Source organism: Sycon ciliatum, chromosome 3 (genome assembly GCF_964019385.1).
Source record: "Sycon ciliatum chromosome 3, ocSycCili1.1, whole genome shotgun sequence".
NCBI lineage: Eukaryota > Metazoa > Porifera > Calcarea > Leucosolenida > Sycettidae > Sycon > Sycon ciliatum.
Window position 1 is genome coordinate 28,646,830 of NC_088645.1, and position 26,136 is coordinate 28,672,965.

The 26,136-nt window shown below is 49.9% G+C and overlaps 2 protein-coding genes and 1 non-coding gene across 3 annotated transcripts in view; 1 reads left to right on the forward strand and 2 right to left on the reverse strand.

Moving 5' to 3' along the window:
* Positions 1-337: 337 nt before the first annotated feature.
* LOC135812973 (zinc finger MYM-type protein 2-like) lies at positions 338-847 on the forward strand. Its single transcript, XM_065326191.1, has one exon. The coding sequence runs from the start codon at positions 338-340 to the stop codon at positions 845-847; it is 510 nt and encodes a 169-aa protein (XP_065182263.1).
* A 2,206-nt stretch (positions 848-3,053) lies between these two features.
* Positions 3,054-26,136, reverse strand: part of LOC135811940 (uncharacterized) — a 39,240-nt gene continuing 16,157 nt past the window's right edge. The window contains exons 4-15 of the mRNA XM_065325211.1: positions 16,143-16,283; positions 11,459-11,524; positions 10,846-10,911; positions 9,913-9,945; positions 9,294-9,365; positions 8,429-8,536; positions 8,004-8,138; positions 6,543-6,626; positions 5,977-6,042; positions 5,795-5,821; positions 4,492-4,587; positions 3,054-3,206 (exon numbers count right to left, since the gene is read on the reverse strand). Of these exons, the coding sequence (XP_065181283.1) occupies positions 3,146-3,206; positions 4,492-4,587; positions 5,795-5,821; positions 5,977-6,042; positions 6,543-6,626; positions 8,004-8,138; positions 8,429-8,536; positions 9,294-9,365; positions 9,913-9,945; positions 10,846-10,911; positions 11,459-11,524; positions 16,143-16,283 (955 nt within the window). The 3' untranslated portion in view covers positions 3,054-3,145. The remainder of the gene's footprint in view (positions 3,207-4,491; positions 4,588-5,794; positions 5,822-5,976; positions 6,043-6,542; positions 6,627-8,003; positions 8,139-8,428; positions 8,537-9,293; positions 9,366-9,912; positions 9,946-10,845; positions 10,912-11,458; positions 11,525-16,142; positions 16,284-26,136) is intronic.
* Positions 24,741-24,813, reverse strand: Trnav-cac (transfer RNA valine (anticodon CAC)). Its single transcript has one exon. It is a non-coding gene; the product is annotated as a tRNA-Val (tRNA).

The window sequence follows — 26,136 nt, forward strand, 5'->3', positions numbered from 1 at the left end:
GGTTAGTGCCATGGCAAAGTCAAGTGTGCCCAAGAACACCAGAAAAAATGGCCTGGGCCGTTTCAATTTGGGACAAGTGAAGATCATCAAGGGATTCAGCACAGTATCCAAACGAAAAAAAATGAAAAATGCAGCCGCTCGTCCAATTGTGGAGTTAGACGACATTGAGCTGGTGTGGCTTCTGAAAAGGTTTGTCCTCGAAATCCGTGACGGTGGCGGCCAGGAGTACTGTGCCAAAACCGTTCACGAGATAATGGTTGAGCTGCAGAGAGCTGTCAGGAAAGGGGTCTGACTGCAGCTTCTTTGCTCCTGGGAATTCAAGTCGTTTCAGGACGTAATGGATGGTCTCATGAAGCAATCTGCAAGATTTGGCCAACCAAAGACGAAGCAGGCCCTGGCGATATGGCCTGAAGATGAAGATGTTCTTTGGAAGTCGGGTGTGTTGGGCAGAAGAAACCCAAAGCAGCTTGTGGACACGATGTTTTGTCTTGTTGGCAGGAATTTCGCACTGCGCAGCGGAGAAGAGCACCGTGCGTTGCGCTTTGGTTCCACCAGCCAGATCAAGCTGGTGGAGAAGGACGGGGAGCGCCCGTACCTTCTGCACACGGAGGAAGTTTCGAAGAGTTACCAGGGTGGTCTCAAGACCTGGAAACTGACCCCCAGAACGGTCAAAGCCTTCAATAATCCGCAGTGCCCCGAGCGGTGCATTGTCTCACTTTTCAAAACCTACACGAACAAGCGTCCAGATAGCAATGAGTTTTATCTCAAGCCGTTGAGAAAACCAATCACTCTCTCCGCCGAACGTGTGCCACGGTCCTCTACGATGAGGGCATGGACGAGCAGCTGATTAAAGAGCACACAGGTCACCGAAGCCAGCCGTCCGAGCCTACAAGACGACGTCACATAAAAGCGAGATGCATGCATCTGATGGTAACAGACTCAGCATTGGCTGTGCTCACACGGGTAACGATCAACCCAGATGATCACCGTCTGACCAGCTACTGGAAGACCAGATATTTTAACGTCAATTAAAGTTAAGGATCTCCGGACTTTTGTGGGTTAACGAGGTGAAATTCTAACGAATTCTGTCTCAAAACTGGCAAACGACTGTACATGCACATATCGTTTAGTACATAACGACTTCAAATGTTAACGAATTTTTTAAATTTGTTAAATCGTTAGAATGAAATGTTCGTGTTACGAATTTGTAGTACGACTATGATTTACGCATGTCGTTGTATTTGGTTCTTGTCTTGTGGAGTCCAGTGTCTGATGTCATGGTCTAGGTGTACACGCGAGTATGGTGTGATGTGTGACGTTTATGGTATGTGGTGCATGCAAGAGTACGCGTTGTCAGAGTGTGAGGATGTGCTTCCGTCTGTGTGAGAGTGACTGTCAAGTGAATGCTGTACATGCGCAGTGCTAGTTTGGTCTGGGAATGAGAGTCGTGTGTGATTCGTCCGTGGTCTGGTTGTCTTGGTCTTGGTCATGTGTTCTGTACGTATTGGTCCCTGATTGGTCGTCTCGATTTGTCGTCGGTTTATTACTGCTTGTTCTTTGTTGTTTTCTTTGAGTCTTTTCCCGGGAGTCTTCCCGTTGTCCTTTTTGTCCTCACCAAGTTTGTCTCTCTCCTCCTGCGCCCTCGTCATTTCTTGGTATAATATAAGAGTATTGAAGATACAATCAAGAGTTTGCGTTGTTGTGTGGCGAGGGCCAGGGGGAGAAGCATTTCCTTTACATTCGTTCATCAGCCCAGATGATCACAGTCTGCCCAGCTAACGTTACTGCATTGCCTGGCCCAAAGCCAGTGCAACACGACGAATGGCTCCAAGCCCTTGATAACAACGAGTACTGCGGCATAGTGTTTGCAGATATGAGCAAAGCTTTTGACCGAGTTAAGCATCAAGAGCTCATTGACGAGTTGAAGATGCTTGGCATTGCTGACACTGCACTTGCTTGGTTTGCAAGCTACCTGACCAGACGCGTCCAGCGAGTAAGAGTAGGACAAGAGCTAGGTGGGGCCCGCCCTTGCACAAGAGGCGTCCCACAAGGCTCCGTGCTCGGCCCACTGCTATTTTGCATTTACACCCGTGATGCACCACAGTGCTTCCAACATGCATTGAATCAACTTTATGCCGATGATATCACACTCTATATCAGGCACAAGTCCATCCAGATCATCACAACCCAGCTGAGTGCTGACCTTGCCGCTCTGGATCGCTACCTAGATCAGAAGGGACTGGTGTTAAACCCGTCCAAGACTCAGTTTGTCCTGCTTAGGCGACCGGGCAAGGAGCTGCCACCTGGCACCGCAGTCAACTGCCGGGGCACTTCCATAGCCCCATCTGCTTACGCTCGGTACTTAGGAATACTGGTTGACGAACATCTGTCTTTCTCAACCCAAGTGGATGCAGTATGTGCAACTGTCAATAGGAAGGTCGGAGCATTTGTCCATGCAAAGCAGAATATCAGCATTTTTGGCAAACGACTTTTCTATTTATCGATCATTCAGTCCACATTTGAGTTTGGCAGCACTGCATATATTCATTGCTTATCACAAACCCTATATGACAAGCTTCTTACTGCCAGCCGCGTAGCATTAAAGAGAATATTTTCGTTGGATAGAATGACTCCCACCACTCTTCTATACAGTCATACTAACTTGTACGCCCTTGAGAAACGTCTCAACTTCAAAACCTATGTATTTGTTTACCGCTGCCTGAATGGACTTGCTAGTCCTCTTCTGCGAGACCGCTTTACCTTGCGCGCCCATGGTGCTCGCACTGCAGCCACCACCCGTGGCCAAGTCTCTGCTGCTCTTGTTCTGCCCCCCGCTAACACCCGATATGGCTTTAGTGCAATTTCTTATTTGGGCGCTGCCAGGTGGAATACACTTCCACCGGCTTGCCGCATGTCTAGTTCACCAGCTGAATTTCGCTCATCCATCAAATTATACCTAGGGTTCCCTGTAAAAAGGCGCTGACGCCTGTTGGGAATTCCCTAGTAAAAGAAGAATAAATAATAATAATAATAAAAATAACACATCAGTGGGGACCGGCAGCGAACCCACTAGAGTCTAGACGCACACGTACGCACACACACACACCACACACGCGCGCACACGTACACGTACACACACGCAAACTCACGCTGGATTAGGTGCCATGCCGCGGAGATTCTGCGCCTGGTTGGGGCTGATGTGACCACTATGGAACAACACACACGTACACACACGTACACATGCACAGGGCGTCAGCTTGATTGTTTGGACAATCGAGGTCGGACAATCAACGTGCAAATAATTGGATAAGCAACATATTCGGATAAGCAAGGTATGGCTGCATTATACTCAGGGAAGAACTCATTTTATTGGTCCATTAATTCGCAGATTTTATCCCTCCACAGATATTCCTCACTTCTTTGTATTGGCTATTTTCATTATGTGCCATGAAGTGCAGACAGTAAATAAATAAATAAAATAAATATACTCCAATTTCAGAAATTTTCGGTGCTCAAAATTTTCGGTATGAGAGCAAAAGGCCTGGTTAGAGGTGAACAGAAATTTTAGGTGCAGCAAACCAATTCCCTATTGGATTATGTCTTTTAGTGTTTGTTCGGTTTATTGAAATTTTAGGTATGAAACAGATGCACCGAAAGTACCGAAAATAAAAGTACACCGAAAATGTGTGAGCTTACAGTACTCGATCTGAGTCTCTCTCGTCGTTGTGCCATTGTTACTTTTGCTCCTGGATTTCTCTCGCTGTAACTTTGCTACTACAATTGCTAGTACTCATTTAATAGCTTGTGGGTCGGTGGCACAGTGGATACAGCATATGCCTCCCTCTCTCTCCTTTCTTCCTAAACTCACTACTTGTGGGAGGGAGTAGTAAACTACCGGTATTTTACTACTCATTCACACGCGCATTTGAATGTTTCAAGTTCCTTCCAGATTTCCTTGTCCTTTGTGGCTTTCGTTTTCAGATAATTTTAGTTCGAGTGACTTTTACTTTCAGCTCGAAAAGAAAAATTACTTCAGCCTGTGTATAATTACAGTATTGTTGGTCGCCGAAGAACTGGGGGGGGGGGGGGGGGGGGGGGGTCAGCCTCCTAGCCTAGACCGTTCATATTTTCATGCATTAGTCTGTGTGCAGTTAAGTCACCGTGTATACTGTATACATTGATATGCTGTGCTTGATGAAAGTCTAGCGTGGTCGTTCTCCGACGCTCTCCGTTCTTCAGTGCCCGACAGTACTGTAGGAAAGGTGCCTGCTCTCCACACCGGAGCTCACGCTTTTCCCCCGGACTCGACTTGACACTTGACTGACTCACGACTCAGCCATCCAGAGCACGCGAGCAGTCCATTGAGCTTTCGACAAAAGCGCGAGCTCCGGTGTGGGGAGCAAATACCTTTGCTATGAAACCATCACCGAAGTCGCTACCACTACTTCGTACTGTGTGTACTTGCGAATTCAAATGAAGAATGCAACTCACGGAATATGCATGAATCTTTCAGCTGCAGCTTCTCCAGCATCATGCAAGGGAACAGGTGCTCGTCCGTAGCACTCATACTCCTCAAACTGTAGAGCTCTGATGGCAGAGAACAGAAGGCGGAAAGAGCAGAAGACGCGAGCTCCAGTAATCGCAGTGCACAATGTCACGTTTGTGAATGTGTCGAACGATCAGCTGTTCCTCAAAATGTCACGGGTTTTCACAAAACGAGATGCAAAAACCACAGTACGTTGCAATGCTATGGCCGCAATGCCCACAGCCCAGCACTGCAAGTGTGGAGCCATATGAAATGCCAGGCATGGACACCGGCGTGCATCACTCGTTTCTTGTAAAACAATGTGCTGTGTACTTATGTGATGGCATTCACCTAACTGTCGCCTGTCTCGCGTGCACGTGTAATATGAACATGCATGATTTGTGTCTTTTCCGTCTTCTTGTTCATCCATGTTTCGACCAGTTACCGTTTTAGTCACGTCCAAAACCTACCACGCTAGTCGCAGTAAATACCAACTGTAGCAAACATATAATTGTCTACTTTTCCTTTGTGTTTTGCATTCCGGGCACGGAATGGCCGTGATTCCGTATCACGTTGCTCATCGCAGAAGCAGAACTACTTCCTATCTGTCGTGGGGCTGAGACATGCAGACTTTTAAGATGCAAACTAATATTGACACTGTCGATCACATCAACGTGCTTGCTCATCATATGGCAGAAGTGAAATTGTGCATAGCACTAAAGGCTAGGATCCAGAAGAGATCATTCAACAGCTCCATATGAAAATACGGGTACGAGACGCGCACAAGTTAAATACTTGATCGTTTTCTAGGGCTGAGGGCTCGTAAGAACGCTGCCGAAAACCTCGTATTGAACGGTGTACACCTCTCAATTTGTCAGCTGCTCCGATGTGAGTTGTATTTCGCACTCTTTCCGTCACATAGTGATACAAGACTCGTTTCATTGTAGCAACGATTTGGTACCATATCTCCGAGACTACCAGTGTGTCCTTTTCAGTGCCAAGATACAACAAATACTCAAGTCAAAGAGGGGATGAAAAGCATTCGAAGGTGGGTGCACTAAAAAAGGAGGGGGGGGGGAGGAGAGGAAACTAAACCACTGCTATCACAATAGCTGAGCCCTGTCATAGCACAGCCATAGAAGTATTGCAGTGAGTGAATTGAAATAAAGGAGTGCAGCAGCAGCAACAACAACAACAACATCGACGACGACGACAACATCCATAGCAGCCTGAGGTTAGCCATCGTGAGAATAATGATTTATAACTTACTCGGCCATGGCGGCGTCTGGATGTTTCCTAAAATGGACAAAGATAAGCAAAAGCACCATAGAGAAAAATGAGCACAGAAAGACAGACAGACAGTCAAGCAGACAGATAGATATACACGCACGCACAAATGCTAGTTAGCGTGGGAGGTCAACAACAACACCTTCTCTTCCCGGCCAACTCACACTGACGCCGCTCGACTGCTGGCTTGTGGTGTTGGTGGCTGTTCACGCAATGAAGGAACTCCGCTTCTGAAGAAACAAGACACAGGAAAAGCGGCACTGTTGACTCATACAGACAGAGAAGCAGTGCCTGAAATTTTTGTTACTGTCAGTGCAGAGCTTGGCCCAAGAAGCTAAGCAAGCAGATCAGTGACATTGCAGTGTAGTAGTCATGATCACTGTGGCTCACAAAGAGTAATCGTGATCACTGTGGCTCATCACGTGACACATTCTCACAACCCGAACCCAGGACATAGGGCACATCTGGACAAGACTAGACAACCGGGTGCCAGCCGACCAGCCAGCCAGCCAGCCAGCCAGCCAGCCAGCCAGCCAGCCATCAGTCACCTCCACCCATAGTTAACAACGAGCAACTAGCAAGTGTAGATCCACAGAATTGCATGCCACTATCATGTTGTGAAAGAAAAGCCGTCGTCATAAGTGTAGAAAGGCAGAGCTGTCAAGTTGTTCAGAGTCTGCCAGCACCCGGCAGTTCTGTATGCATAGAGAACATGAAATGTGTTACATACCTCTCCTGCAGTGCGCTATACCTCTCTGGCTGTTGTAGACTGCCGTAAGGTTGCAATGCAGGGCCAGCCGTATTGTCACCATACCTGGGCATAATGAGAAAGAAAGAAAAGAGAGAGAGAGAGAGAGAGAGAGAGAGACAGACAGAGAGAGAGAGAGAGACAGAGAGAGACAGAGAGAGACAGAGAGAGAGAGAGAGACAGAGAGAGAGAGGGAGAGAGAGAGAGAGAGAGAGAGAGAGAAAGAGAGAGAGAGAGAGAGAGAGAGAGAGAGAGAGAGAGGGAGAGAGAGAGAGAGAGAGGGTGAACGGCATCTAGACAGTCTAGTACACAGCTATGTCGTGAATATGCATCACGAATCCGCGTTACGCTCATTATGTCTTTATTTGTTTATGTGTTACATCATGTTGACGTCATGCTGATGTCTTGCTGCACGCATCGCGTGCACCGTTTTGCAGCTCTCAGCCCGGAGCATGCGCAGCGAGTGTAACTCGTATACTCTCAGTCTCAGCACTCAAAGCACATACTTGTTGTTACGTAAGTAGTTATCAACATTCGTTCATTGTTCTGGGCGAATGCCGAGCAGCTAAGTCTCCAGTCTCTCCGGAGGCGTGGGTTCGAATCCCACCGCTGCCACCATTGTAACTCGTATACTCTCAGTCTCAGCACTCAAAGCACATACTTGTTGTTACGTAAGTAGTTATCAACATTCGTTCATTGTCTCACAAGGAGAAGAAGAATACAAGGCAGTGCGAGTATGCGCACAGCCTATCCATGCATTCCTACGGTGTACTATTTATGCGTATACAAATTACGTGTCATAAAGTAGCCATGCTACTCGAGCCTGTCGCTCTTTTTTTGCTGCCTTTTCCCTTTTGCATGCTTCACTTGTCTCAACCTTGTCTCAACTACTAGAACTTGTCTCAAATAAGGTTTTCTGGTGACACTCCTTTTCAAGTCACCTAATCCGTTCAAGTAACAAGTGCAATGTCGTTCCGTGAACCGGAACCCCTCCATATTTGAGTTACCAAGACGTATTTGTGCTTGGCTATCCAAGCTCTCCCACTCAACAGTTCAAAGTTGCGCACACAGCTAGAAGAGACGCATACCAGAAAAGGGCCCACTCTGTTTAATTATCTTGTCCTTGGTGACACAATAGCCTTTTAAAACGACACAGAAAATTTGTGATGCGTCCGAACTGCATCTGTGGCATCCGAGCCCTCTTCGCACATTGGATGCATCCGAACCCAGGCGGGTAGCTCGTGTTTAGTCAGGGTAGTCTGGTCATTACACCAGCAAATGGCCGTCAAATGTACTAAAAAGTCAAAATAGCGGATATGAGGTTGCCGCCGGTGGTACATGGCTCGCACATCACAGATGTGCGAGCCACGTACCCGGAGCCCTCTGGGCACACTGGGTGCATCCTTTTGATGATAGATAAATTGTACGCCATCCTATACACACCTGTTGGGAGTGCAGCGTCCTGCTGTCTGGGCTGGCACCGCTGCTGCCATTGCCATGGCTCCAACGCTTGGTGAAGCACCACGAGACGGGGTACGAACGCCATCGTTCACTTCGCCATAAAGGCTGTAGGGGGAGCTGCAGTGTGAACACAAAGTGAGCAACACCGAAGGAAGATCTTTGCTTGTATCAAGCTCTCGCAATTTTTCCTAATCCGCCTGTGTGTGTGTGTGTGTGTGTGTGTGTGTGTGTGTGTCTTTCTCTCTGTCTCTGTCTCTCCCTCCCTCCCTCTTTCTCTGGTATACGTACACTCTACACCCTACATACATACACACATGAGCATGCGGCACTGTCATCTACACAAAGACAAGTTCAACTCTAGATGGGCGGATACATGCAAATCAAAAGCACACAGGCTGGTGACATACTCTGATACGGACTTGTTCTGGTTCATGTCTTGCAGTGCGTCATACACTGCTGGCAGGTGAAGACTTCCGTAAGCTTCTGCTGGAGGGGCAGCCGCATTGTTCTCCGGTCTGGTCGTGACAAGAACAGCATGTCCAAAACATGAACCATGAATGCACCCCTGATGTCACGTATAAAGGCTAGGCTTATGCTGTAGAGGCCAATATCAGGGCTAGGCTTCTATTCAAACTAGGCATTCTATGTATGTGTATGTCAACACGAAAACCAGGCGTATGTGCCGCCAGTGCATCTTGAGTATCAAGCTTGTATTCAAAACAGGCTGCTATACAAGGCAGGCTATTATACAAGACACTGCGGCACTCATGGGGATCTGAAGCGTCCGTGCACACCTAACAATTTGGATATATTTCGCACGGCTATCAGTTCGATGTGCTTGTAAAGTGCTGCACATAATTATATCATATCCACCGGCCAGTGTCGTTACTCTTTGGCTTGCCACATGCATGGTGCACAGCCATTAGGCCTAACTCCAGCGCATACTGCAGCTGAAACTGGTCCAGCAAAATGTAGCACAAAGGCACAATCATACTATTCATACGATGATTTTGCATGTCCTGTTCGCAATCAATTCATTGTTTGCTACTAAAAAAAGTGTCCTGACCAAGCTCCGGCCAAAGCAGAAGCAGCAGGATAGGCTACTACACGTCTGTATGATCTGTAGGCAATACACCATGACATGGTGATGATCATACCAGTAGCTGACATGGCACTGCGAACGCAGTTCTGTTGTACGGACAAGCCGGCCTGGACAGTGAAGACACGGACAGGCGATCTCTACAGCGTACGCTGAACAGACATTGTACTTACGTGCGCGCTGTCAAGTAGCCACTCACGGAAACGCCGTCGGCATTCGAGCCGCAGCGGCTCAGGTGAGAGTAGCTGAAACAGGCAGGCACAAAACACAATCGACAATACACAGTGCACAGTGGCAGAGTGTCAATCATACAGGCTGAGCGCGGATGTGAACACAGCCGACTCCTGATATAACGAACACCATTGTACAGGAGAATTAGTTCTTTATATCCAAAGTTTGTTTTGCACAGAACTGCACTCACACTATACAAGCAGCAAGGCATGGCTGGAGTGTACTTGGTTCACATGCCGCCCTACAAGGTGTGGTGCACCGCGCACACTTGACTCACTTGATCGGCTTTCATCGAGCAGCACTGTAAATCGTTTTTTTTTACCTGGACGCTGTCTTCAAGGACAGATATAAATACTCTTCTCTAGCAAATGATCTGTACTCCATCATCAGCTTACATAAATATAGCTATAAATATAGCAAGTGCTACATTAGTGCAAATTTAACTCGGTTACTGAGCCAATAAATATAATCAAAATAGAAAAAATCACATGAATAGTGGATGGTTGCTTCATAACTCGTTTCCATGTGATTTCTTCTATTTTAGCTACATTAGTGCCTTACGTTTCCTGTGGGTTAAGTCCGCTGTTGTTGTCACTGACAGGTATCATCCAAATATACAGGTACAGCCGGTCACAGCCGAAAGAAACCACGGCAAACAAACACACACATGCACACACACATACACACACACCAACACGCACGCATGGACACAACTACAGATTATGGGCAATAAGATAACCGACGAGCAGGAGCTCAAGAGCAATGGTCAAATCCGGGGGGGGGGGGGGGGGTGCTTACTCGGTATATTGTGCACCCGCTCTTGATTTCCAGTTGTGTTTGCAGGCTAATAACGTTATCCCTGTGAGCCAACCTGATTCTGTCGATCAGGCGTACCGGGTAAAGTTAGAACGTATGGCACGGGCGGTCTTGTGTGAAAGCCTCACGGGCATCGCGGCCTTCAGGTTGCAATCCCTGTCCGACGCCCAGAGAGGAGGGGGGGATTGCGAAATCCTGACTTAAATTGCATGCATGTGTATACTGTACTAGAGTGAGCAAGACCTGTAACTGCTTCTCAGCCGATCAAAATCGGATTCCAAAAGAAGTGTCCCAAATTGCTTTCCAACAAAAAAATCGGTGACGAATACCATATTATTCTCCGGAGTATAAGCCGCACCCAGATTTTTCAGTCACGAAATACAGACATCTACCCTGTATTTGGGCACCCTGTAAGGGCCGATTTCCACTACGGTCCCGTGAGTGCCGTGCCGTGAGTACCCATGGTGATTTGCTCACGTGAGGGGCAGTTTTGTTGCGAGTTCATTCCGTGGCTCCTGCCGTACCGCGCCGTGGACATTCCGGTGCCGAGGGCCTCTGGGGGGGGGGGGGGGAGGGATGGAAATGGCATGCCGTGGTATTCCGTGGGGTCGAATGCAGTGAGTAGTAGGTATTTTACTACTCCCTGACATGAAGTTTTTTCTTTCTTTTCATGCTTACGGTTTTCGTGGCATTGAAGGCGGTGGGTGAGGCTGAGCAGCACTCATAAACCTTTCGGTTGCATTGCTGCAGCGGTGCACAGGAGAGAACGAATCAACACAGCATTATCACCGTCAGACTGATGTCACGACTGCAGCACTGGCTGGCCCGAGAGGAGTGAACTAAACCTGGCCTACTAACTTACTGCCATGTTCGGAAACTTCACTTCTCAACTCGAAAACGGTCTCTTCACTGCGATTCAAATGAAATTAAGATTTACATTACACCAAATGTTCGGGTCTGGTCCATCGTTTTGGAGTTGAGAAGTGAAGTTTCCTTAATGTGTAAGTGGCTGCGTTGGAGTTTGCGGAAAATTAGAAGGGTTTACTACTGTTATGTTTGGGGAAATCTGGCTGGATTGGGGAAATCTGGCTGGATTGGGGAAATCTGGCTGGATTGCCATCCGCTAGTACACGGCTAAACGGCATACAGTTGAACCCCGCCTAAGACGCACGCGCGCGCTAGCACCCACATCCACTCATGCACGCCCAAGCACACATAGCCCTCCCTCCCACTTCTCCTTTCCAGACACACATTGAACAAGATGACACCAGCGCACACGAGACAAACTGACCGAGGTGATCCCGATGCCAGCGCCTGATATGCCGCCGCCTGCAGATCCGTGGCTGTACCCGATCCGCTGGGAGAATCAGATTTCAGCAGCACAGAGAGTAGAAAACACCAATGGTCCGCACAAGTCGGTAGACAACACATGGACTGGCAGACAGAAATTTGAGTAGAATCCACAGATCCTCACAACATACAGGGCTCTAGCCAAAGGAGGGTAAGTTAGGAGGACGCAGCCACCCCCCCCCCCCACACACTCACTCTAATCGAGCGACCCCTGAGAAAATGTGCCCTTCCCCCCCCCCCCCACTCATTTGTCGATTTTTCAGGCAATTCAATGAAAACGCAGTGGCTAGTCGCAAACAGAGTGTTCATAAAGGCGCACTCGTATGGGTGAAGTCGGCGATTCGCTCCCATACATTGCATTTTGCAGGGCAAGACAATTTTGGAAAATGGAAAAATGGGTTACGGAGCATCCGTCTCCCCTGCCCCCCCCCCCCCCCCCCCCACTATTTGGACCTGGCTAAAACCCTGACATACAAGCAATGCTGGACTACTTGAGGATTGCAAATAGCCAAACGGGTTAACCGAGGAAGCATTGTCTAGAAAAAATGTCACTACTCGTGCTCTTCAGGGTGCTGGGTCGAATGGTCTTGGTCCGATGAAGCTGAGACGCTTCCTTCCTCCTTTATTCCCAATAGTACTCGCGCACTTTCACCAAAACTGGCTGACTGCGCCCTACTAGACGGGGATTTGTATGGAAAATGTCACTAAAAGCGCCATTTCGTTCTTATAAAAGTACGTATGACCGCGATTGGCCCATACGTTGTAGTCTTTCGGATGCCGAGTTGACTGTTTTTGGTCCGAGAAGACGGCGATGCAGCGTTCAGCTCTTATTCCCAATCGAACACCAGGGTTCTAGCCAAAGGGGGGTAGGGGGGCGCCGTGCCCCCTACTCCATTTGCGCCCCCCCCCCCCCTGTGAAATAGTGCCGCCCCTTCTCATTTTCCGATTTTTGTGTTTTTTTTCACGCCATTCAACGAAAATACAGTCGATAGTCACTACTAGAGGGTTCATCAGGGCACATTTGTGAGGGGTGAAGTCGGGGGTTCACCCCGTATGTTACATTTTGCATGGCAAGACAATTTTGGACAATGGAAAAAATGGGTCATGGGTAACTTTTCCCATGCCCGCCCCCTACTATTTTGACCTGGCTAGAACACTGGAACACGGTTGAGAAAGCGGTCATGTGCCGATCCGTACACTAGTCACCTGATCACCATGCCTGCGGGCTACAACTCACAGCCTGTTAGCGCGCATTCCTGTCACTCCAGTTGAGCCTCGGTGTGAAGGTTGTAGCCTACAGCCTACAGCATTTCATACGTAGTGTCCATACCGCTGAAGTAGAGTTTTTTTTTAAAGAAAAGACAAGTAAAGGAAGAAAGAGAGGTAGAGAGTAGTCTTCTTCAAGGTTTTTTCTTAGTTCGGTTTTGGAATTCTGTGGCCATGAGGCGGAGGCCCGAGTAGATTACAAGGCGCTGAATCGTACGTCAACCGCCGATTGCCTTCCAAGTGCACGTCGAACTCTATCCCCTGGAGAAGAGGACGGCGTGTATAGCGCCAGCTATCTGCTTGACAAGCGACGTCACTTCTGGTCCGAGTTCTGTACAGCCGATCATCTCGCGCAGTGCCTACGTGTACACATGTACATGCTGCACGCGAGGCATGGATCCACAAAGGAAAGTCTTCAATGGATCCAGAAAGGAAAGTCTTCAATGGATCCAGAAAGGAAAGTCTTCAATGGATCCACAAAGGAAAGTCTTCAATGGATCCAGAAAGGAAAGTCTTCAATGGATCCAGAAAGGAAAGTCTTCAAGCTGCTGGTCCAACTGAACAGCTGCAGCTATGCTCAACATCTTGTAAACTGTAATGGAAACCATCAAGGACTGAGAGGCCACACTGGCATTCAATGGGAGTAATGCTCCTCCTTGGATTCGGCATACATGGCGGACATCTTTGAGATGAAATCCTCTCCACTATCGTCCATTTCATATGTACCGGCATTCACTGGGAGGAATGCTCCTTCTTGGATTCGGCATACACGGCGGACATCTTTGAGATGAAATCCTCTGCAGTATCGTCCATTTCATATGTACCGGCACTCACTGGGAGGAATGCTCCTTCTTGGATTCGGCATACATGGCGGACATCTTTGAGATGAAATCCTCTGCAGTATCGTCCATTTCATATGTACCGGCACTCACTGGGAGGAATGCTCCTTCCTGGATTCGGCATACACGGCGGACAACTTTGAGATGAAATCCTCTACAGTGTCGTCCACTTCATATGCAGTATCCATAATGTAGACATTAATGATGGAGACGAAACTTGGTTGAACTACACACTACTGCACTAGTAGTGTGGAATGCGGGATCATGGCAGATTAGCAAATATACTAATCGAACGAGGAGCTAATCCCAAGTTGCAGATCCCCCGGGGAGGATGGAGTCCGCTTCACATGGCAGCGTACAGGAACCATACCAGCGTTGTCAAGGTGATGCTGTCACATGACAATGACGGTGTCACCTTGGATACTGCACTGCTTACCAATAACGGAAAACAGTACTGAGTACAGAGTCAGTACTCTCACAACAGTCAGTAGCAGCTCGCCTAGGCCGAGCGCCTGGACTTGTAAAAATTAATTTTGTAAGTCTTCAATCATGTTTGCATGTACGCGCTATCCAGCCATGTGGCGTGAACAGATTGCTTGACGTGAAAGGTAGCGAGTCGTACGCGGACGTGTCTGACACATGAAACGAAAAGATTTTTTTGGCGGGTAGTCAGCAAAAAATTAAGTGACGGTCCCTTTAATCCTTCGCGTCACATGACAGTGACGGTGTCACCTTGGATACTGCACTGCTTACCAATAACGGAAAACAGTGCTAGACATTGCAAACGATCGGAAGCATGAGGGATGTGTGAAATTGTCCCTTTAGTCCTTCGCGTCACATGACAGTGACGGTGTCACCTTGGATACTGCACTGCTTACCAATAACGGAAAACAGTGCTAGACATTGCAAAAGATCGGAAGCATGAGGGATGTGTGAAATTGTCCCTTTAGTCCTTCGCGTCACATGACAGTGACGGTGTCACCTTGGATACTGCACTGCTTACCAATAACGGAAAACAGTGCTAGACATTGCAAAAGATCGGAAGCATGAGGGATGTGTGAAATTGCTGCTGGAACACGAGAGTGACAAGTCTCCATGCATGCAGACAGACAGCCTTCAAATTCTCACCCTAACTTGTGGCAGCCGTCCTTCACTAGCCGCGGTCGCCCGCCATGCTCACGATGTTCCCTGGTGCACCCAGGTGTCCATGCCCGGTGCCCCTTTCGACCAGGGCTTCCGTCCGTCGGCGCTGGGAGGGGAGTCACACTACAGTCCAGCACGCCAACCCATCTTGATTCTTGAGAAGAAAGACCTGCCGCAATTTCACCGAGGACCAGTGCAACAACTCCTTCTGCTGCCGTGCCTGCGTGCGCCTCCAACGCAGTGGAAAGCACTCAGAAACCGAATGCGGTAGGGATCAGCGCGCCTCCTCAGTGCCTGCTCTGTAAGCACTCCGTGGACACCCGCGTCAACGTTTGCCGATTAGCCCGGCTCCTAACCCTTCATTCTGATCGCTCCTTCTCTCAACTTTGCATGTAGTCCATGGGCACTTTGTGCTTTTTCATGCCATTCAAAGAAAATGTTTCCCTGCCAGCCCCCCCCCCCTCCCCAGCCCTATAATTTTTACCTGGCAAGAACCCCCTGCTGGCGCATGTACAGGTTTCCCGTACGCACGGCAGGGCTTGCCGTCTTTTCCAGTTTCCATGCCTGCGGACAGCTTTCAAATTCTGCCCCACCCTCCTCATCCCATGTCTCACTCTTACACTATACTCAACATCACCTAATTCTCAGTCAATATCCCAATTCTCTTTCACTACAGTACCGTCGGGCACCGAAGAACGGAGTGCCAAAGAGCGACCAGGCTAGAACTCCATCAAGCACAGCATACCAATGTATATACGGTGACTCAACCGCGCATGACAAAAGAGTAGTAATACCGTAAAATTCCGTAAATAAGCCCACCCTAAATAACGCCCATGTCCGATAATAAGCCCAGTTTTAGGCGGTGTACACTTCAAGTCCGTTTTAGCGCCCATGCCCGAAATAAGCCCAGGGCGTAAAGTGGACTCAAAATGACCAGCGCACGAGCGTGCGTTCGCGTACAAACTGTAGAACAGTTGTAGATCGAGTGCGTGCACTCCAACTGCACGCAGCACAGTGCAGAACTCAACACTGTCACGGCGCGCGAGGACAGCGATGTTCCGTTGGAATGTAGCAAACTGCCAAAAAATGTAGCAAAACATGTCGCCTGCCAACTAGTGGGTTGCTGATAGATTGATCTTCTGCAGATTGCGTCCGAAATAACGCCCATGCCCTAAAATAAGCCCATGCCCAAATATACGCCCGGTTTTTGACGCTCTGCAAAGTATACGCCCGGGGCTTATTAACGGAATTTTACGGTATTTCCACTGAAACTCACCCAAAGGGTGCCCCGAGAAATAAAAGTGCCTGTAATTTCGGGGTCCGGATAACCGCGATATGAGAGTACTTAGAAAAACTCTCTGGTTTGCGATGACTTACTGTTGACCATGGCTGCGGTTGAATGTGTCGCGCGAAGGCTTGCTGTAGGATGGTTTCTGTGCGGCGGTCTGGCCTGATAGACCGGGCGTAGGGACGATGACAGTTGCTGATGATACGAGATGTGTGGGCTGGGTTGTGCTACTGCAATACACACACGCACGCACACACACACACACACACACACACGCACACGCGCACGCACACGTGCACATGCACACACACACACACAAGGAGCAGAACTAGTCTTCAAGTTGACTTTTTAAAGAACCTACATCACTCTGAAGAAGACAATCATCGGAACGGTAAATATGAATCGGTATCATCATCAACAGGTGTAGTTTTGCTCCTGCTGTGTGGTCCGGCTATCTACCGTTGCATTAGAGCATAGGCAGAGGTTTACCACATATCTGATATGCAAAAAAACAACGTCAAATGTAAAACATCAACAATCCCTCTGGGCGTCCTCTGGCGGAAAGGTTTCAAAATTTAGAGACCAAATCATCGCATTTCGATGCCGCAAATAGTGTGTGGTGTGTGGATGTGTGTTTGGTGTAGGTTTGGTGTGTGTTTGGGGGGGGGGGGGGAGCAAAAGTACAGTCAAGACTCCTATACATGGGGGGGGGCAGAAGTCCTAAAAGTGGGGGGGGGGGCAAAAGTACACAGTCAAGACTCCTAAACATGGGGGGGGGGCAAAATTTCACGGTCAAGACTCCTAAACGTGGGGGGGGGGGAAGTACGCAGTCAAGACTCCTATACAGGGGGGGGGGCAAACGTTCACGGTCAAGACTCCTAAACGTGGGGGGGGAGATGTTCACGTTCAAGACTCCTAAACGTGTCTGTGTGTGTGGGGGGGGGGGGTACGCAGTCAAAGAATCCTAAACAGGGGGCGGGGAGTACCCACTCAAGACTCCTAAACGCAGGTGGGGGGGGGGGGGGCAACATTACGTCGTCAAGACTCCTCGTAAGTAAACATGGGGGACAAAGTTCACAGTCAAGACTCCTAAACGTGGGGGGGGGGGGAGGAAACAGTCAAGACTCCTGGCTACTCATGCTGCCCTCTGTTGCCCCGGCATGCGTTCAACCAGATACAACAGCAACTCGTAACAGTATGAGACCAAGAACTTTCTCCTCTGAGATAAAACTGCAAGAACCAAAACTGTAAACTGCTTCCTACAGTTCAAAACTGACCACTCCAAAACTTCAAAGGCATGGAAGTATACATTCTAGAATGACGAAAGCGAGATCGCAACCGCAGCCTGCGAGTATCCACAGGACTGTGCACAAATGCAAAGACGAGTGAATATATTACGACTAGATAGCATGGAGACAGCACATGCATCAAACGATACGCTACTTGAATCTCAGACAATGCAAAGGTTGAGACTGGCCTGCGGTAACAATAGTCAATACATCAGGCGCCAGCAGCATGCACTAGAATAAAAGAAATGAAACCTGAGTACAATGAAAGGTCATGCAAGATTCACCACAAGCTGGGAATATTCCAGAACATATCCCCCTTCACTCACGAGCACAGGGTCAGCAAACAAACTGTGACGAGTGAGTACTACTACGGTACTGTATGATGAAAGAAAAACTTCATAGGTTGAGAGAGAGAGAGAGAGAGAGAGAGAGAGTACTGTCACAGGGCTGCCTGTAGCACTTCAGATACACAAGGCACAAACTATTCGGTGTCCAGAATAGGTACTAGATGGTGGATAGACCGTCGGTAGATCTTGTCGCCGATCTTAATATCCACTACTCGGACGAGCTTGTCTGCACCAGGATGCACTGCTGTGACTCTACCCATGGGCCATGTTCCACGGGGAGTGTTTGATGTAAGACACAGCATGATGTCACCTACGGCTACATTGCGACCTTGACGTTGCCACTTACGACGGACATTCAACAAGGGAACATACTCATCTCGCCACCTGTTCCACACGTCTGCTACAAGCCGCTGAACATACAACCAACGTTTGCGTGGGTCTCTGCTGGGGTGCTCGTCTGCTTTCACTTCCAGAGCCATTGGTGGGTCGAGTCGTCCGACGAGGAAATGTGCTGGTGTTAGAGGCTGCAAATCAGCTGCATCGGCACTTACAACTGTCAGCGGGCGCGAGTTCATCATGTCCTCAACCTGGCACATGGCAGTCACTAACTCTTCATCTGTGACGTCCGCTTTCCCAAGTACTGCTGTGAGTCCGCGCTTAGCCGTCTTGATGAGGGATTCGAATACGCCGCCGAAATGTGGTGCTCTAGGTGGGTTGAAGCGCCATCGCACGCCATCACTGACCAGTCGCTTCTCGATCTTCTCCTTGTCCATGGCCCGGACGGCCTCACGGAGTTCTTGCTCCGCGGCAGTGAAGTTGGTCCCGTTGTCGCTGACCATTTCAAGCGGGACACCACGGCGCTTTGTGAATCTCTCAAATGCTAACAGGAATGACTCAGTGGAGAGGCCATAGGATACCTCTAGGTGACAGGCACGAGTCTCAAGGCATGTGAACAGGCACAGGTACCGCTTAGCCTGCGTCTTACCTCGGCCCTGCTTGGTCAGGAAGGGACCCGCGTAATCAACTCCTGTACGGCTGAATGGTTTCAACGAGCCTGCAACTCGGAAGTCTGGAATCTGGCCCATCATCTGGGACGCTGGCTCCGCACGGTTCTTACGGCAAGTGACGCAGTTGCTTCGAACGGCCTTGACTGTTGATGTTCCGTGAACAATCCAGTAGCGTTGTCGCAGATTGGCCAGAAGATGCTGTGGCCCAACTGCATGGAAGCACCGATGATCTTCCTGTTCGATTATCAGCTGGGTTACTCGGTGCTTTGCTGGTAGGATGACTGGGTGGCGTACGCCACTTGGCATGTTCTTTGTAGCTTGCAATCGACCTCCTACCGTCATCAGGGGTGACTCTGTTGCACTATCGAACTGGGGACAGAGAGGTGCCAGAGGGTCCGATTTCAACATCGGCTGCCTAGACTGTAGACGATGGTATGCTGTACCATGGCAATCCTTCTGGGCAGTTGCAATCCAGTGCCGCTCTGCTACTGATACTTCGTCAGTGCTGAGAACTGGAACACTGATGGAGCGGGTGCCGCCAAGCTGTACTGGCACTCTCACTGGCGTGCTGGACTGGCTGTCCGATGCGGCATCCCCCTTCGTGGACTTGCTGTCACTGACTGCCTGCCGACAGTTTGCCACAAATCGCTTGCACCATGCTGTCACGCGTACCAGTCGCGACCATGTGCTAAAGCGACCCAGGATCTCGGAGGGTGGAGGGACGACTGCAACTAGCGCCGTCTTGAGCTGACCAGGTAGCGAGGATGTGCTGACTTCCTTCATCTGAGGCCACTCATCTGGCTGCTGGCGAAGAAACTGTGGACCGGACCACCACACTGCGTCACGGCACAGTAATGCAGCAGACAAACCACGAGTACCTTTGTCTGCAGGGTTGTTCTTTCCGGGAACATGTCGCCACTGGTGTGCTCTCGTTGAGGTCTGGAGCTCAGAGATTCGGTTGCCAATGTCCACTTTGTAGCGCCGGCTGTGGCTTTGGACCCAGCCCAAGACGTTCATCGAGTCCGTCCAAAATGTGTGAGCTTACACTGGGATACCGATGGATTCAGCGACGAGATGACTAACGCGAACGCCAAGCACAGCTGCTCTCAGTTCAAGCTGCGGGATCGTCTGTCGCCTCACTGGTGCCGGCTTCGCTTTCGACATCGCTAGCGTTATTCGGGTGGTACCGTCTGGGTAGCTGGCTCTGACATACACAGCGGCTGCTATCGCCCGATCTGAGGCGTCGGAGAAGCAGTGCACGGAAAGACTGGCGTCTTCGGATGGCTGTTGTGGATCCTTGAAACAGCGGCTGATCTCCAGGTTACTCAGGTCTGGGAGGCCTTGGAACCAACCCTGCCACTTGACGACTTGTTCCTTTGGCAGCAGGTCGTCCCATCCCTGTCCCAGCAACCAGGCATCCTGCAGGAGTACCTTAGCCGTGATGACGTATGGCGAGATCAGGCCACGCGGATCGAATATGGAGGCCAGGCCGCGCAACACAGAGCGTCGGGTGAATGTCGTAATGTCCTTCATTTGATGCTGGAAGGTGAAGGCATCCTTCTCGGCGTTCCAACTGACGCCGAGAGTCTTGACAGTTGGGAGGCTGGTGTCACTGTCCACATCTCGGACGACATCAGGTGACCTATCTTCCTCTGGTATGGTGTTCATCACTTCAGCTTTGTTCGACAGCCATTTCCGCATGTGAAAACCGCCCTTGGCAAGTAGCTGCTGCGTTTGCTCTCTGGCCTGGATGGCACGCTGTGTGGATGGTAGTGATGACAGCATGTCGTCAACGTAGAGGTCTTTGCTTAGGCACTGCACGACGTCAGAGTCGTACTCATCACCGTGGTGCTTGATGACCTCTTTCACCGCTCGTCCTGCCAGATACGGTGACGCCTTAGCGCCGAAGAGCACACGGGTGAACTGATACACCTGCACTTGGCCATTGTCATCATACCACAGAAAGCGATGAAAGCGCTGGTCACGTTCCGCCAGTTTGACTTGGAGGAACATCTCCGACACATCACCAACAAGCGCAACTGGTTCCAGTGAGAATCGGATCAACACACTGGTCATGTCGTTTTGAAGTGCAGGACCTGTAAACATCTCATCGTTGATGGAGTGTCCATCCCAGCGGGCTGCACCGTCAAATACTATTCTCACTTTTGACGTGGATTTATCTGAGCGTACTACCGGGAAATGGGGTAGGTACCACTGGTCGTTGCCGTCTTTGGCTATCTCATCCGGGTCCACGCGTCTCACATAACCCTTGGCAATGTGTTTCTGCATAACGTCAGAGTACTGCTGCTTCACGGCTGGCCGTGACTGTAGCGACCGTTGTAGACTGCGGAGCCGCTGCTCAGCCTGAGCTCTGTTGGACCTGACACGTGGCTTACCGCTGTCATTGACCCATGGGATTCGGACAGTTACCCGGTTGCCGTTGCAGCTGATTGATTGGCTCGTGAGCTCCTCGGCTCTTCTGTCATCGGGTGAAGGCGTCTCCTCTAGTGGGTTATCTGTGCCCGCCGACTCATCTCGCCAGAACTTCTCTACTAGCTCGGTCAGCCCATCAGTTAGCACTGTGTCAGTAGCTGGTGTAGTAGCTGTGATTGCACGAGTGGTGTCGACTCCTGTACCAATGCACACCCACCCGAGAGGAGTTCGTCGAGCAATGGGCGCTCTTGCTGTTTCTGCTCGCCGTTCTTCTAGAGTAGCATGAAGCTCGATGGCATTCAGGCCGATAAGCGCGTCGATCTGACTGCCCTTGATGGATGGGAAGTCAATATCACTGAGATGCGGCCAGCTGCTCTTGTGCTGATTCCAGTTCACTGCCGGTAATGGCACGGTGACGGTGGGCAGAACCCAAGCTTCAAGCTTGTTCATGGTCTTGTCGCCCAGAGCCGCCACTTGGATCTGTACATGCTCACGTCTTGCTGCGGTCTGCTTGCCGCCTACTCCGGAAGTGACGAGCTGCCGCTTGGGTCCACGCACATTGAGGGCTGTTGCCACGGACTGCTGGACATAACTCGTGGACGATGCTGGGTCCAGGAGTGCATTACCTTGGAGGCTCACCATTGTGTCGGAATACAACAGGCACAACCATGAATGACTCGCCACTGTCAATCTCTGGCTGATGACTTGCGCAATGTGTTGTAGCAATCTTGGCAGGACCGCCACTGCTGGCCGAAGCTGCGTTGGCCTTGATTGCGGCATTTGATGGGTCTGCAGCGGAATCCGAGCGTCGGATGTTGTAGTGTAGCATGTCATGATGCGTGCGGCTGCACTTTGAACAGGGTTGCCTGGTACAAGTCTTTGCGCGATGATTGAGACCGAAGCATAGGGCGCAGACATCTGGCTTGGACTTGATGACTTTCCATCGGTCCCTGACCTCCATCTTAATGAAATCGGGGCAGCGGTGGAGCTGATGCGCCTTGCCACACGAGGGGCAGCTTCTGTCGGCACCTGCATCCTTGCTAGTTGCCACAAATGTTCGTTCAGACTTTGTAGCACTCTGCTTCGACCATGATCTTGCTGGTGCTGGTGCTGAGGCAGTGACTTCTGTCGACCGGAGTCGTTCATCGGCACGGCGTAGTGTGTTGACGCGTCTGAGGAGCCACTGTGTTAGCTGGTAAATATCACAGTCAGCATCGTCATACTTCTCCATGTACCTAAGCAACAGCGATTTCGGCAACTTCTGCGTAACCGATAGGTACAACTCACGGCCCGGTGTTACTGCACACATCTCCATATTCATGAGCATCGTCCGGAGTCTGAGGACAAACTTGGCAAAGTTGTCGTCTGACTCTTTTAGCTTCGGCCACTGCAAAATCTCCTTCTCTTGGCGCTCAACAGTGCGATTGTCGCCGCCATACCATGCATCTAGCTCCCTAAGGATGGTGTGGTAGGCTCCTGGACCGTCAAGCACGCCATCAACAAGGTCGCTGGCCGTGCCATGCATGAGACACTCACGCAGTTGTGCAAGTTTGTACGCTTCAGTCGTTAGTGGATCTTCGTCAACAACGCGGCGAAAGTTCTGCTTCCACCGGTCGTAGTCACTAGTCTTGCCAGAGAACTTTGGTAGCTCCAGTGGCTTCACGTGAAAGCTGAAACTAGCAGGGTGTAGTGTCTGCAGTTGAGGTGGATAGGGCATGAAGGACTCTGCTTGCGGGTTTAGCACCTGCTTGGAGTGTTCTTGCACTGCCACTGGTGTTGGTGGCTGCTGTTTTGCCACTGCTGTATGCTTCTGTGGTGTATGCCATGGTGGTGTTGCATTCAGCATTGATACTGCCTTCTTGTTACTGCCAGGCAGTCTTGATTGTACTGCTGCACTGCTTATTGCTGGCTGTACAGGCACTGCATTACTAGCTGCCTGTATGGACACTGTAGTACGTCCTACAGGCGCACCACTGGCCATTGACTTCTTGGCTGGCACTACTGACAGCACTGTACTGGTCACAGACTTTTGAGCGGGCGCGCGCATGAATGCTTGCGCCACTGGCCCCAGGGCAGGCACGCCAAACGCATTGACACTACATGTACTTGACTGAGCTGGGCTGTCTTCCGCCACACCTAATACAGCCTCAGGTTGTGTGGGCGCATTCACAGTACGAAGCGTACCTTGCAAACTCCTTGGCTTGCCGTGGTCGCGTTGTCCGTTCACTCCACCGACATCACTCATCGTTCTGAAGTGCTCACGCGGTGGTAATACGAATTTTCGACCAGGTCCGACCAACTTGTCGTGCTCAGCAAGACTCTTGGCAGTCAATATTGCCCTGCCACTGGATGCAGCGTTTCCAGTCTCTGATTTGCGAGACGACACTTTGCTCCCTGACCCGGATCGTAGTGCAGCTGCAGATTCAGCCTCGGCTCTTCGAACCTCCAGTTCCTTCTGCACCAAACTTGTCTCACGAGCCAACTTGCGTGTCTCGGCTTCCTCCTCCAGCTCAGCGATTTGCTTTGCAGCCTCAAGTTCTACACGAAGCATCTCTGCACGAAGTGACGCCTGCGACGCAGCAGTTCCTGAAACTTTCGAGGGCGCATGTCCTGCAGAGCTCACGCTGTCCGGAACGTCACTCCAGTTATCAAACCCGTATCTGCTCGGCGGTCTCCCTTTGGTAGACCGCGAGCTCCGTCTACACTCAGCGCCTGGGACTTGCTCGTCGTCGCGCAGGACTTCTTGGATCTGGCTCTGAGATCCGGCTCGAATAGGACCACTATGGCTACTCATGCTGCCCTCTGTTGCCCCGGCATGCGTTCAACCAGATACAACAGCAACTCGTAACAGTATGAGACCAAGAACTTTCTCCTCTGAGATAAAACTGCAAGAACCAAAACTGTAAACTGCTTCCTACAGTTCAAAACTGACCACTCCAAAACTTCAAAGGCATGGAAGTATACATTCTAGAATGACGAAAGCGAGATCGCAACCGCAGCCTGCGAGTATCCACAGGACTGTGCACAAATGCAAAGACGAGTGAATATATTACGACTAGATAGCATGGAGACAGCACATGCATCAAACGATACGCTACTTGAATCTCAGACAATGCAAAGGTTGAGACTGGCCTGCGGTAACAATAGTCAATACATCAGGCGCCAGCAGCATGCACTAGAATAAAAGAAATGAAACCTGAGTACAATGAAAGGTCATGCAAGATTCACCACAAGCTGGGAATATTCCAGAACAACTCCTATACAGGGGGGGGGGCAAAAGTACACAGTCAAGACTCCTAAACATGGGGGGGGGACAAAAGTACGCAGTCAAGACTCCTAAACAGGGGGGGGGGGGGCAAAGGTTCACGGTCAAGACTCCTAAACGTGGGGGGGGGGGGGATGTTCACGTTCAAGACTCCTAAACGTGAGGGGGGGCAAAAGTACGCAGTCAAAGACTCCTAAACAGGGGGTGGGGGGAGTACACACTCAAGACTCCTAAACGCAGGGGGGGGGGGGCAGAAGGAGTAAGCCATAAAAAAACCCTAAACGTGAGGGGAGGGGGCAAACGAGAAGCAGTGTGTGCTTGCTTACATGAAAAAAAGGTTAAAAAATGTTTCCGCTCGGGTTCGAACCGAGGACCTTGTGCGTGTGAAGCACACGTGATAACCACTACACTACGGAAACACCCACATGCTATCAAGGTACCAGTTGTTCTGCACATACATACAGCTTGATACTTGGGGAAGGTTGGGCACATGTAGTACGTGGTCACTTTGTATGTGAGGCCATGTTCCTATGTCGTGTAAAGTGTGTCCGCCTGTTGCTGCGCTACAAGAGACATTTCGAACTTTACAAAGAAGTCGGAACGAGGACTTGCTTTTGTAGTAGGCATGCATCTCAATTTCATGCAATGCGATCATCACTAGTAGAAATTAATAAGAATAAAAAAAGAAATTAAATAAATCACGTGAGTTTTTCCCTGATGATCGATCGTATGTCGTGATGCCTAGGTTGCCAGCACAACCTCATTTTGACCTCGTTGTAGAGAACCTCCGCTCATTGTGCTATCAGGCACTGTCACGGTGGGCAGGCGAAGAATCACTGGCTACAGTGGGGCTTTCAGATGTGAAAGGAATTTGTACCTGATTCAAAGGTCAGTTGGTGAGCACCCTTGAAAGGTCCAGGCGCCCGTATAGCCGTGGTTGACTATAAAAACCCTGCAATCACCACGCAAAGTGATCATTGGCTACCCCAGCCACGTATTGCTTGGAATAAAATAAATAAATGAGAGTCAGACTCTTGCATTGCTACACACCAATACATGTACTGGCTACTAGTAGTATGCAGCCACTACTCCCCCCCCCCCCCCCTTGCCACGTTAACATCTCTGTTCTCAGACCCACTCCTGTGTTCACAGTTATCAACAAGAGCTGTTGAACACATTAGACCCCCCCCCCCTTCCCACACACACATACCTATAAAAAAAACCTAAAGTGAAGTACTGGTATGGTGCGCTGGGAAATCAGCAAACACAAGGAGACAGGCATTCCTTGGATGCTGTTCGAGCCAATCTAAGAAAAAAAAGAATCGCAATGGGGGTTCAGCTCAAGTGGGGTTTGAACCTCCAACTGCGCTTTGCATGTGGGCTTGAAGATTGCCAGAAATGAAGAAAAAAAAGAAAGAAAAAAAGCATCCCGCAGGGGCTCGAACCTGCAAAGTTATGAACTAAAAGCTCACGTGAATACCATTACCCTATACAGCAGGTGATAGAGAATGTGGCGGAATTTGATGTAATCTACTATAGACATACTTGTGGGATATCGGTTTCTTGAGGGGCTTTCACGGCAAAGGATACAGGATGCTTTGCCAGCGGGAAAGAACCAACCCAGCACAGGTGCCCTAACTGGGAAAACGGAAAGAAATGCTGGCTACATCACAGTGCCCTACAAACACACTGACTGTGTCAATCAACTCACAATGCAGAGCAGGCTTCCTAGCTTCTTTCCA

Coding starts and splice junctions, on each gene's coding strand:
- LOC135812973 (XM_065326191.1), top strand. CDS start 338: ATGGATGGTCTCATGAAGCAATCTGCAAGATTTGGCCAACCAAAGACG.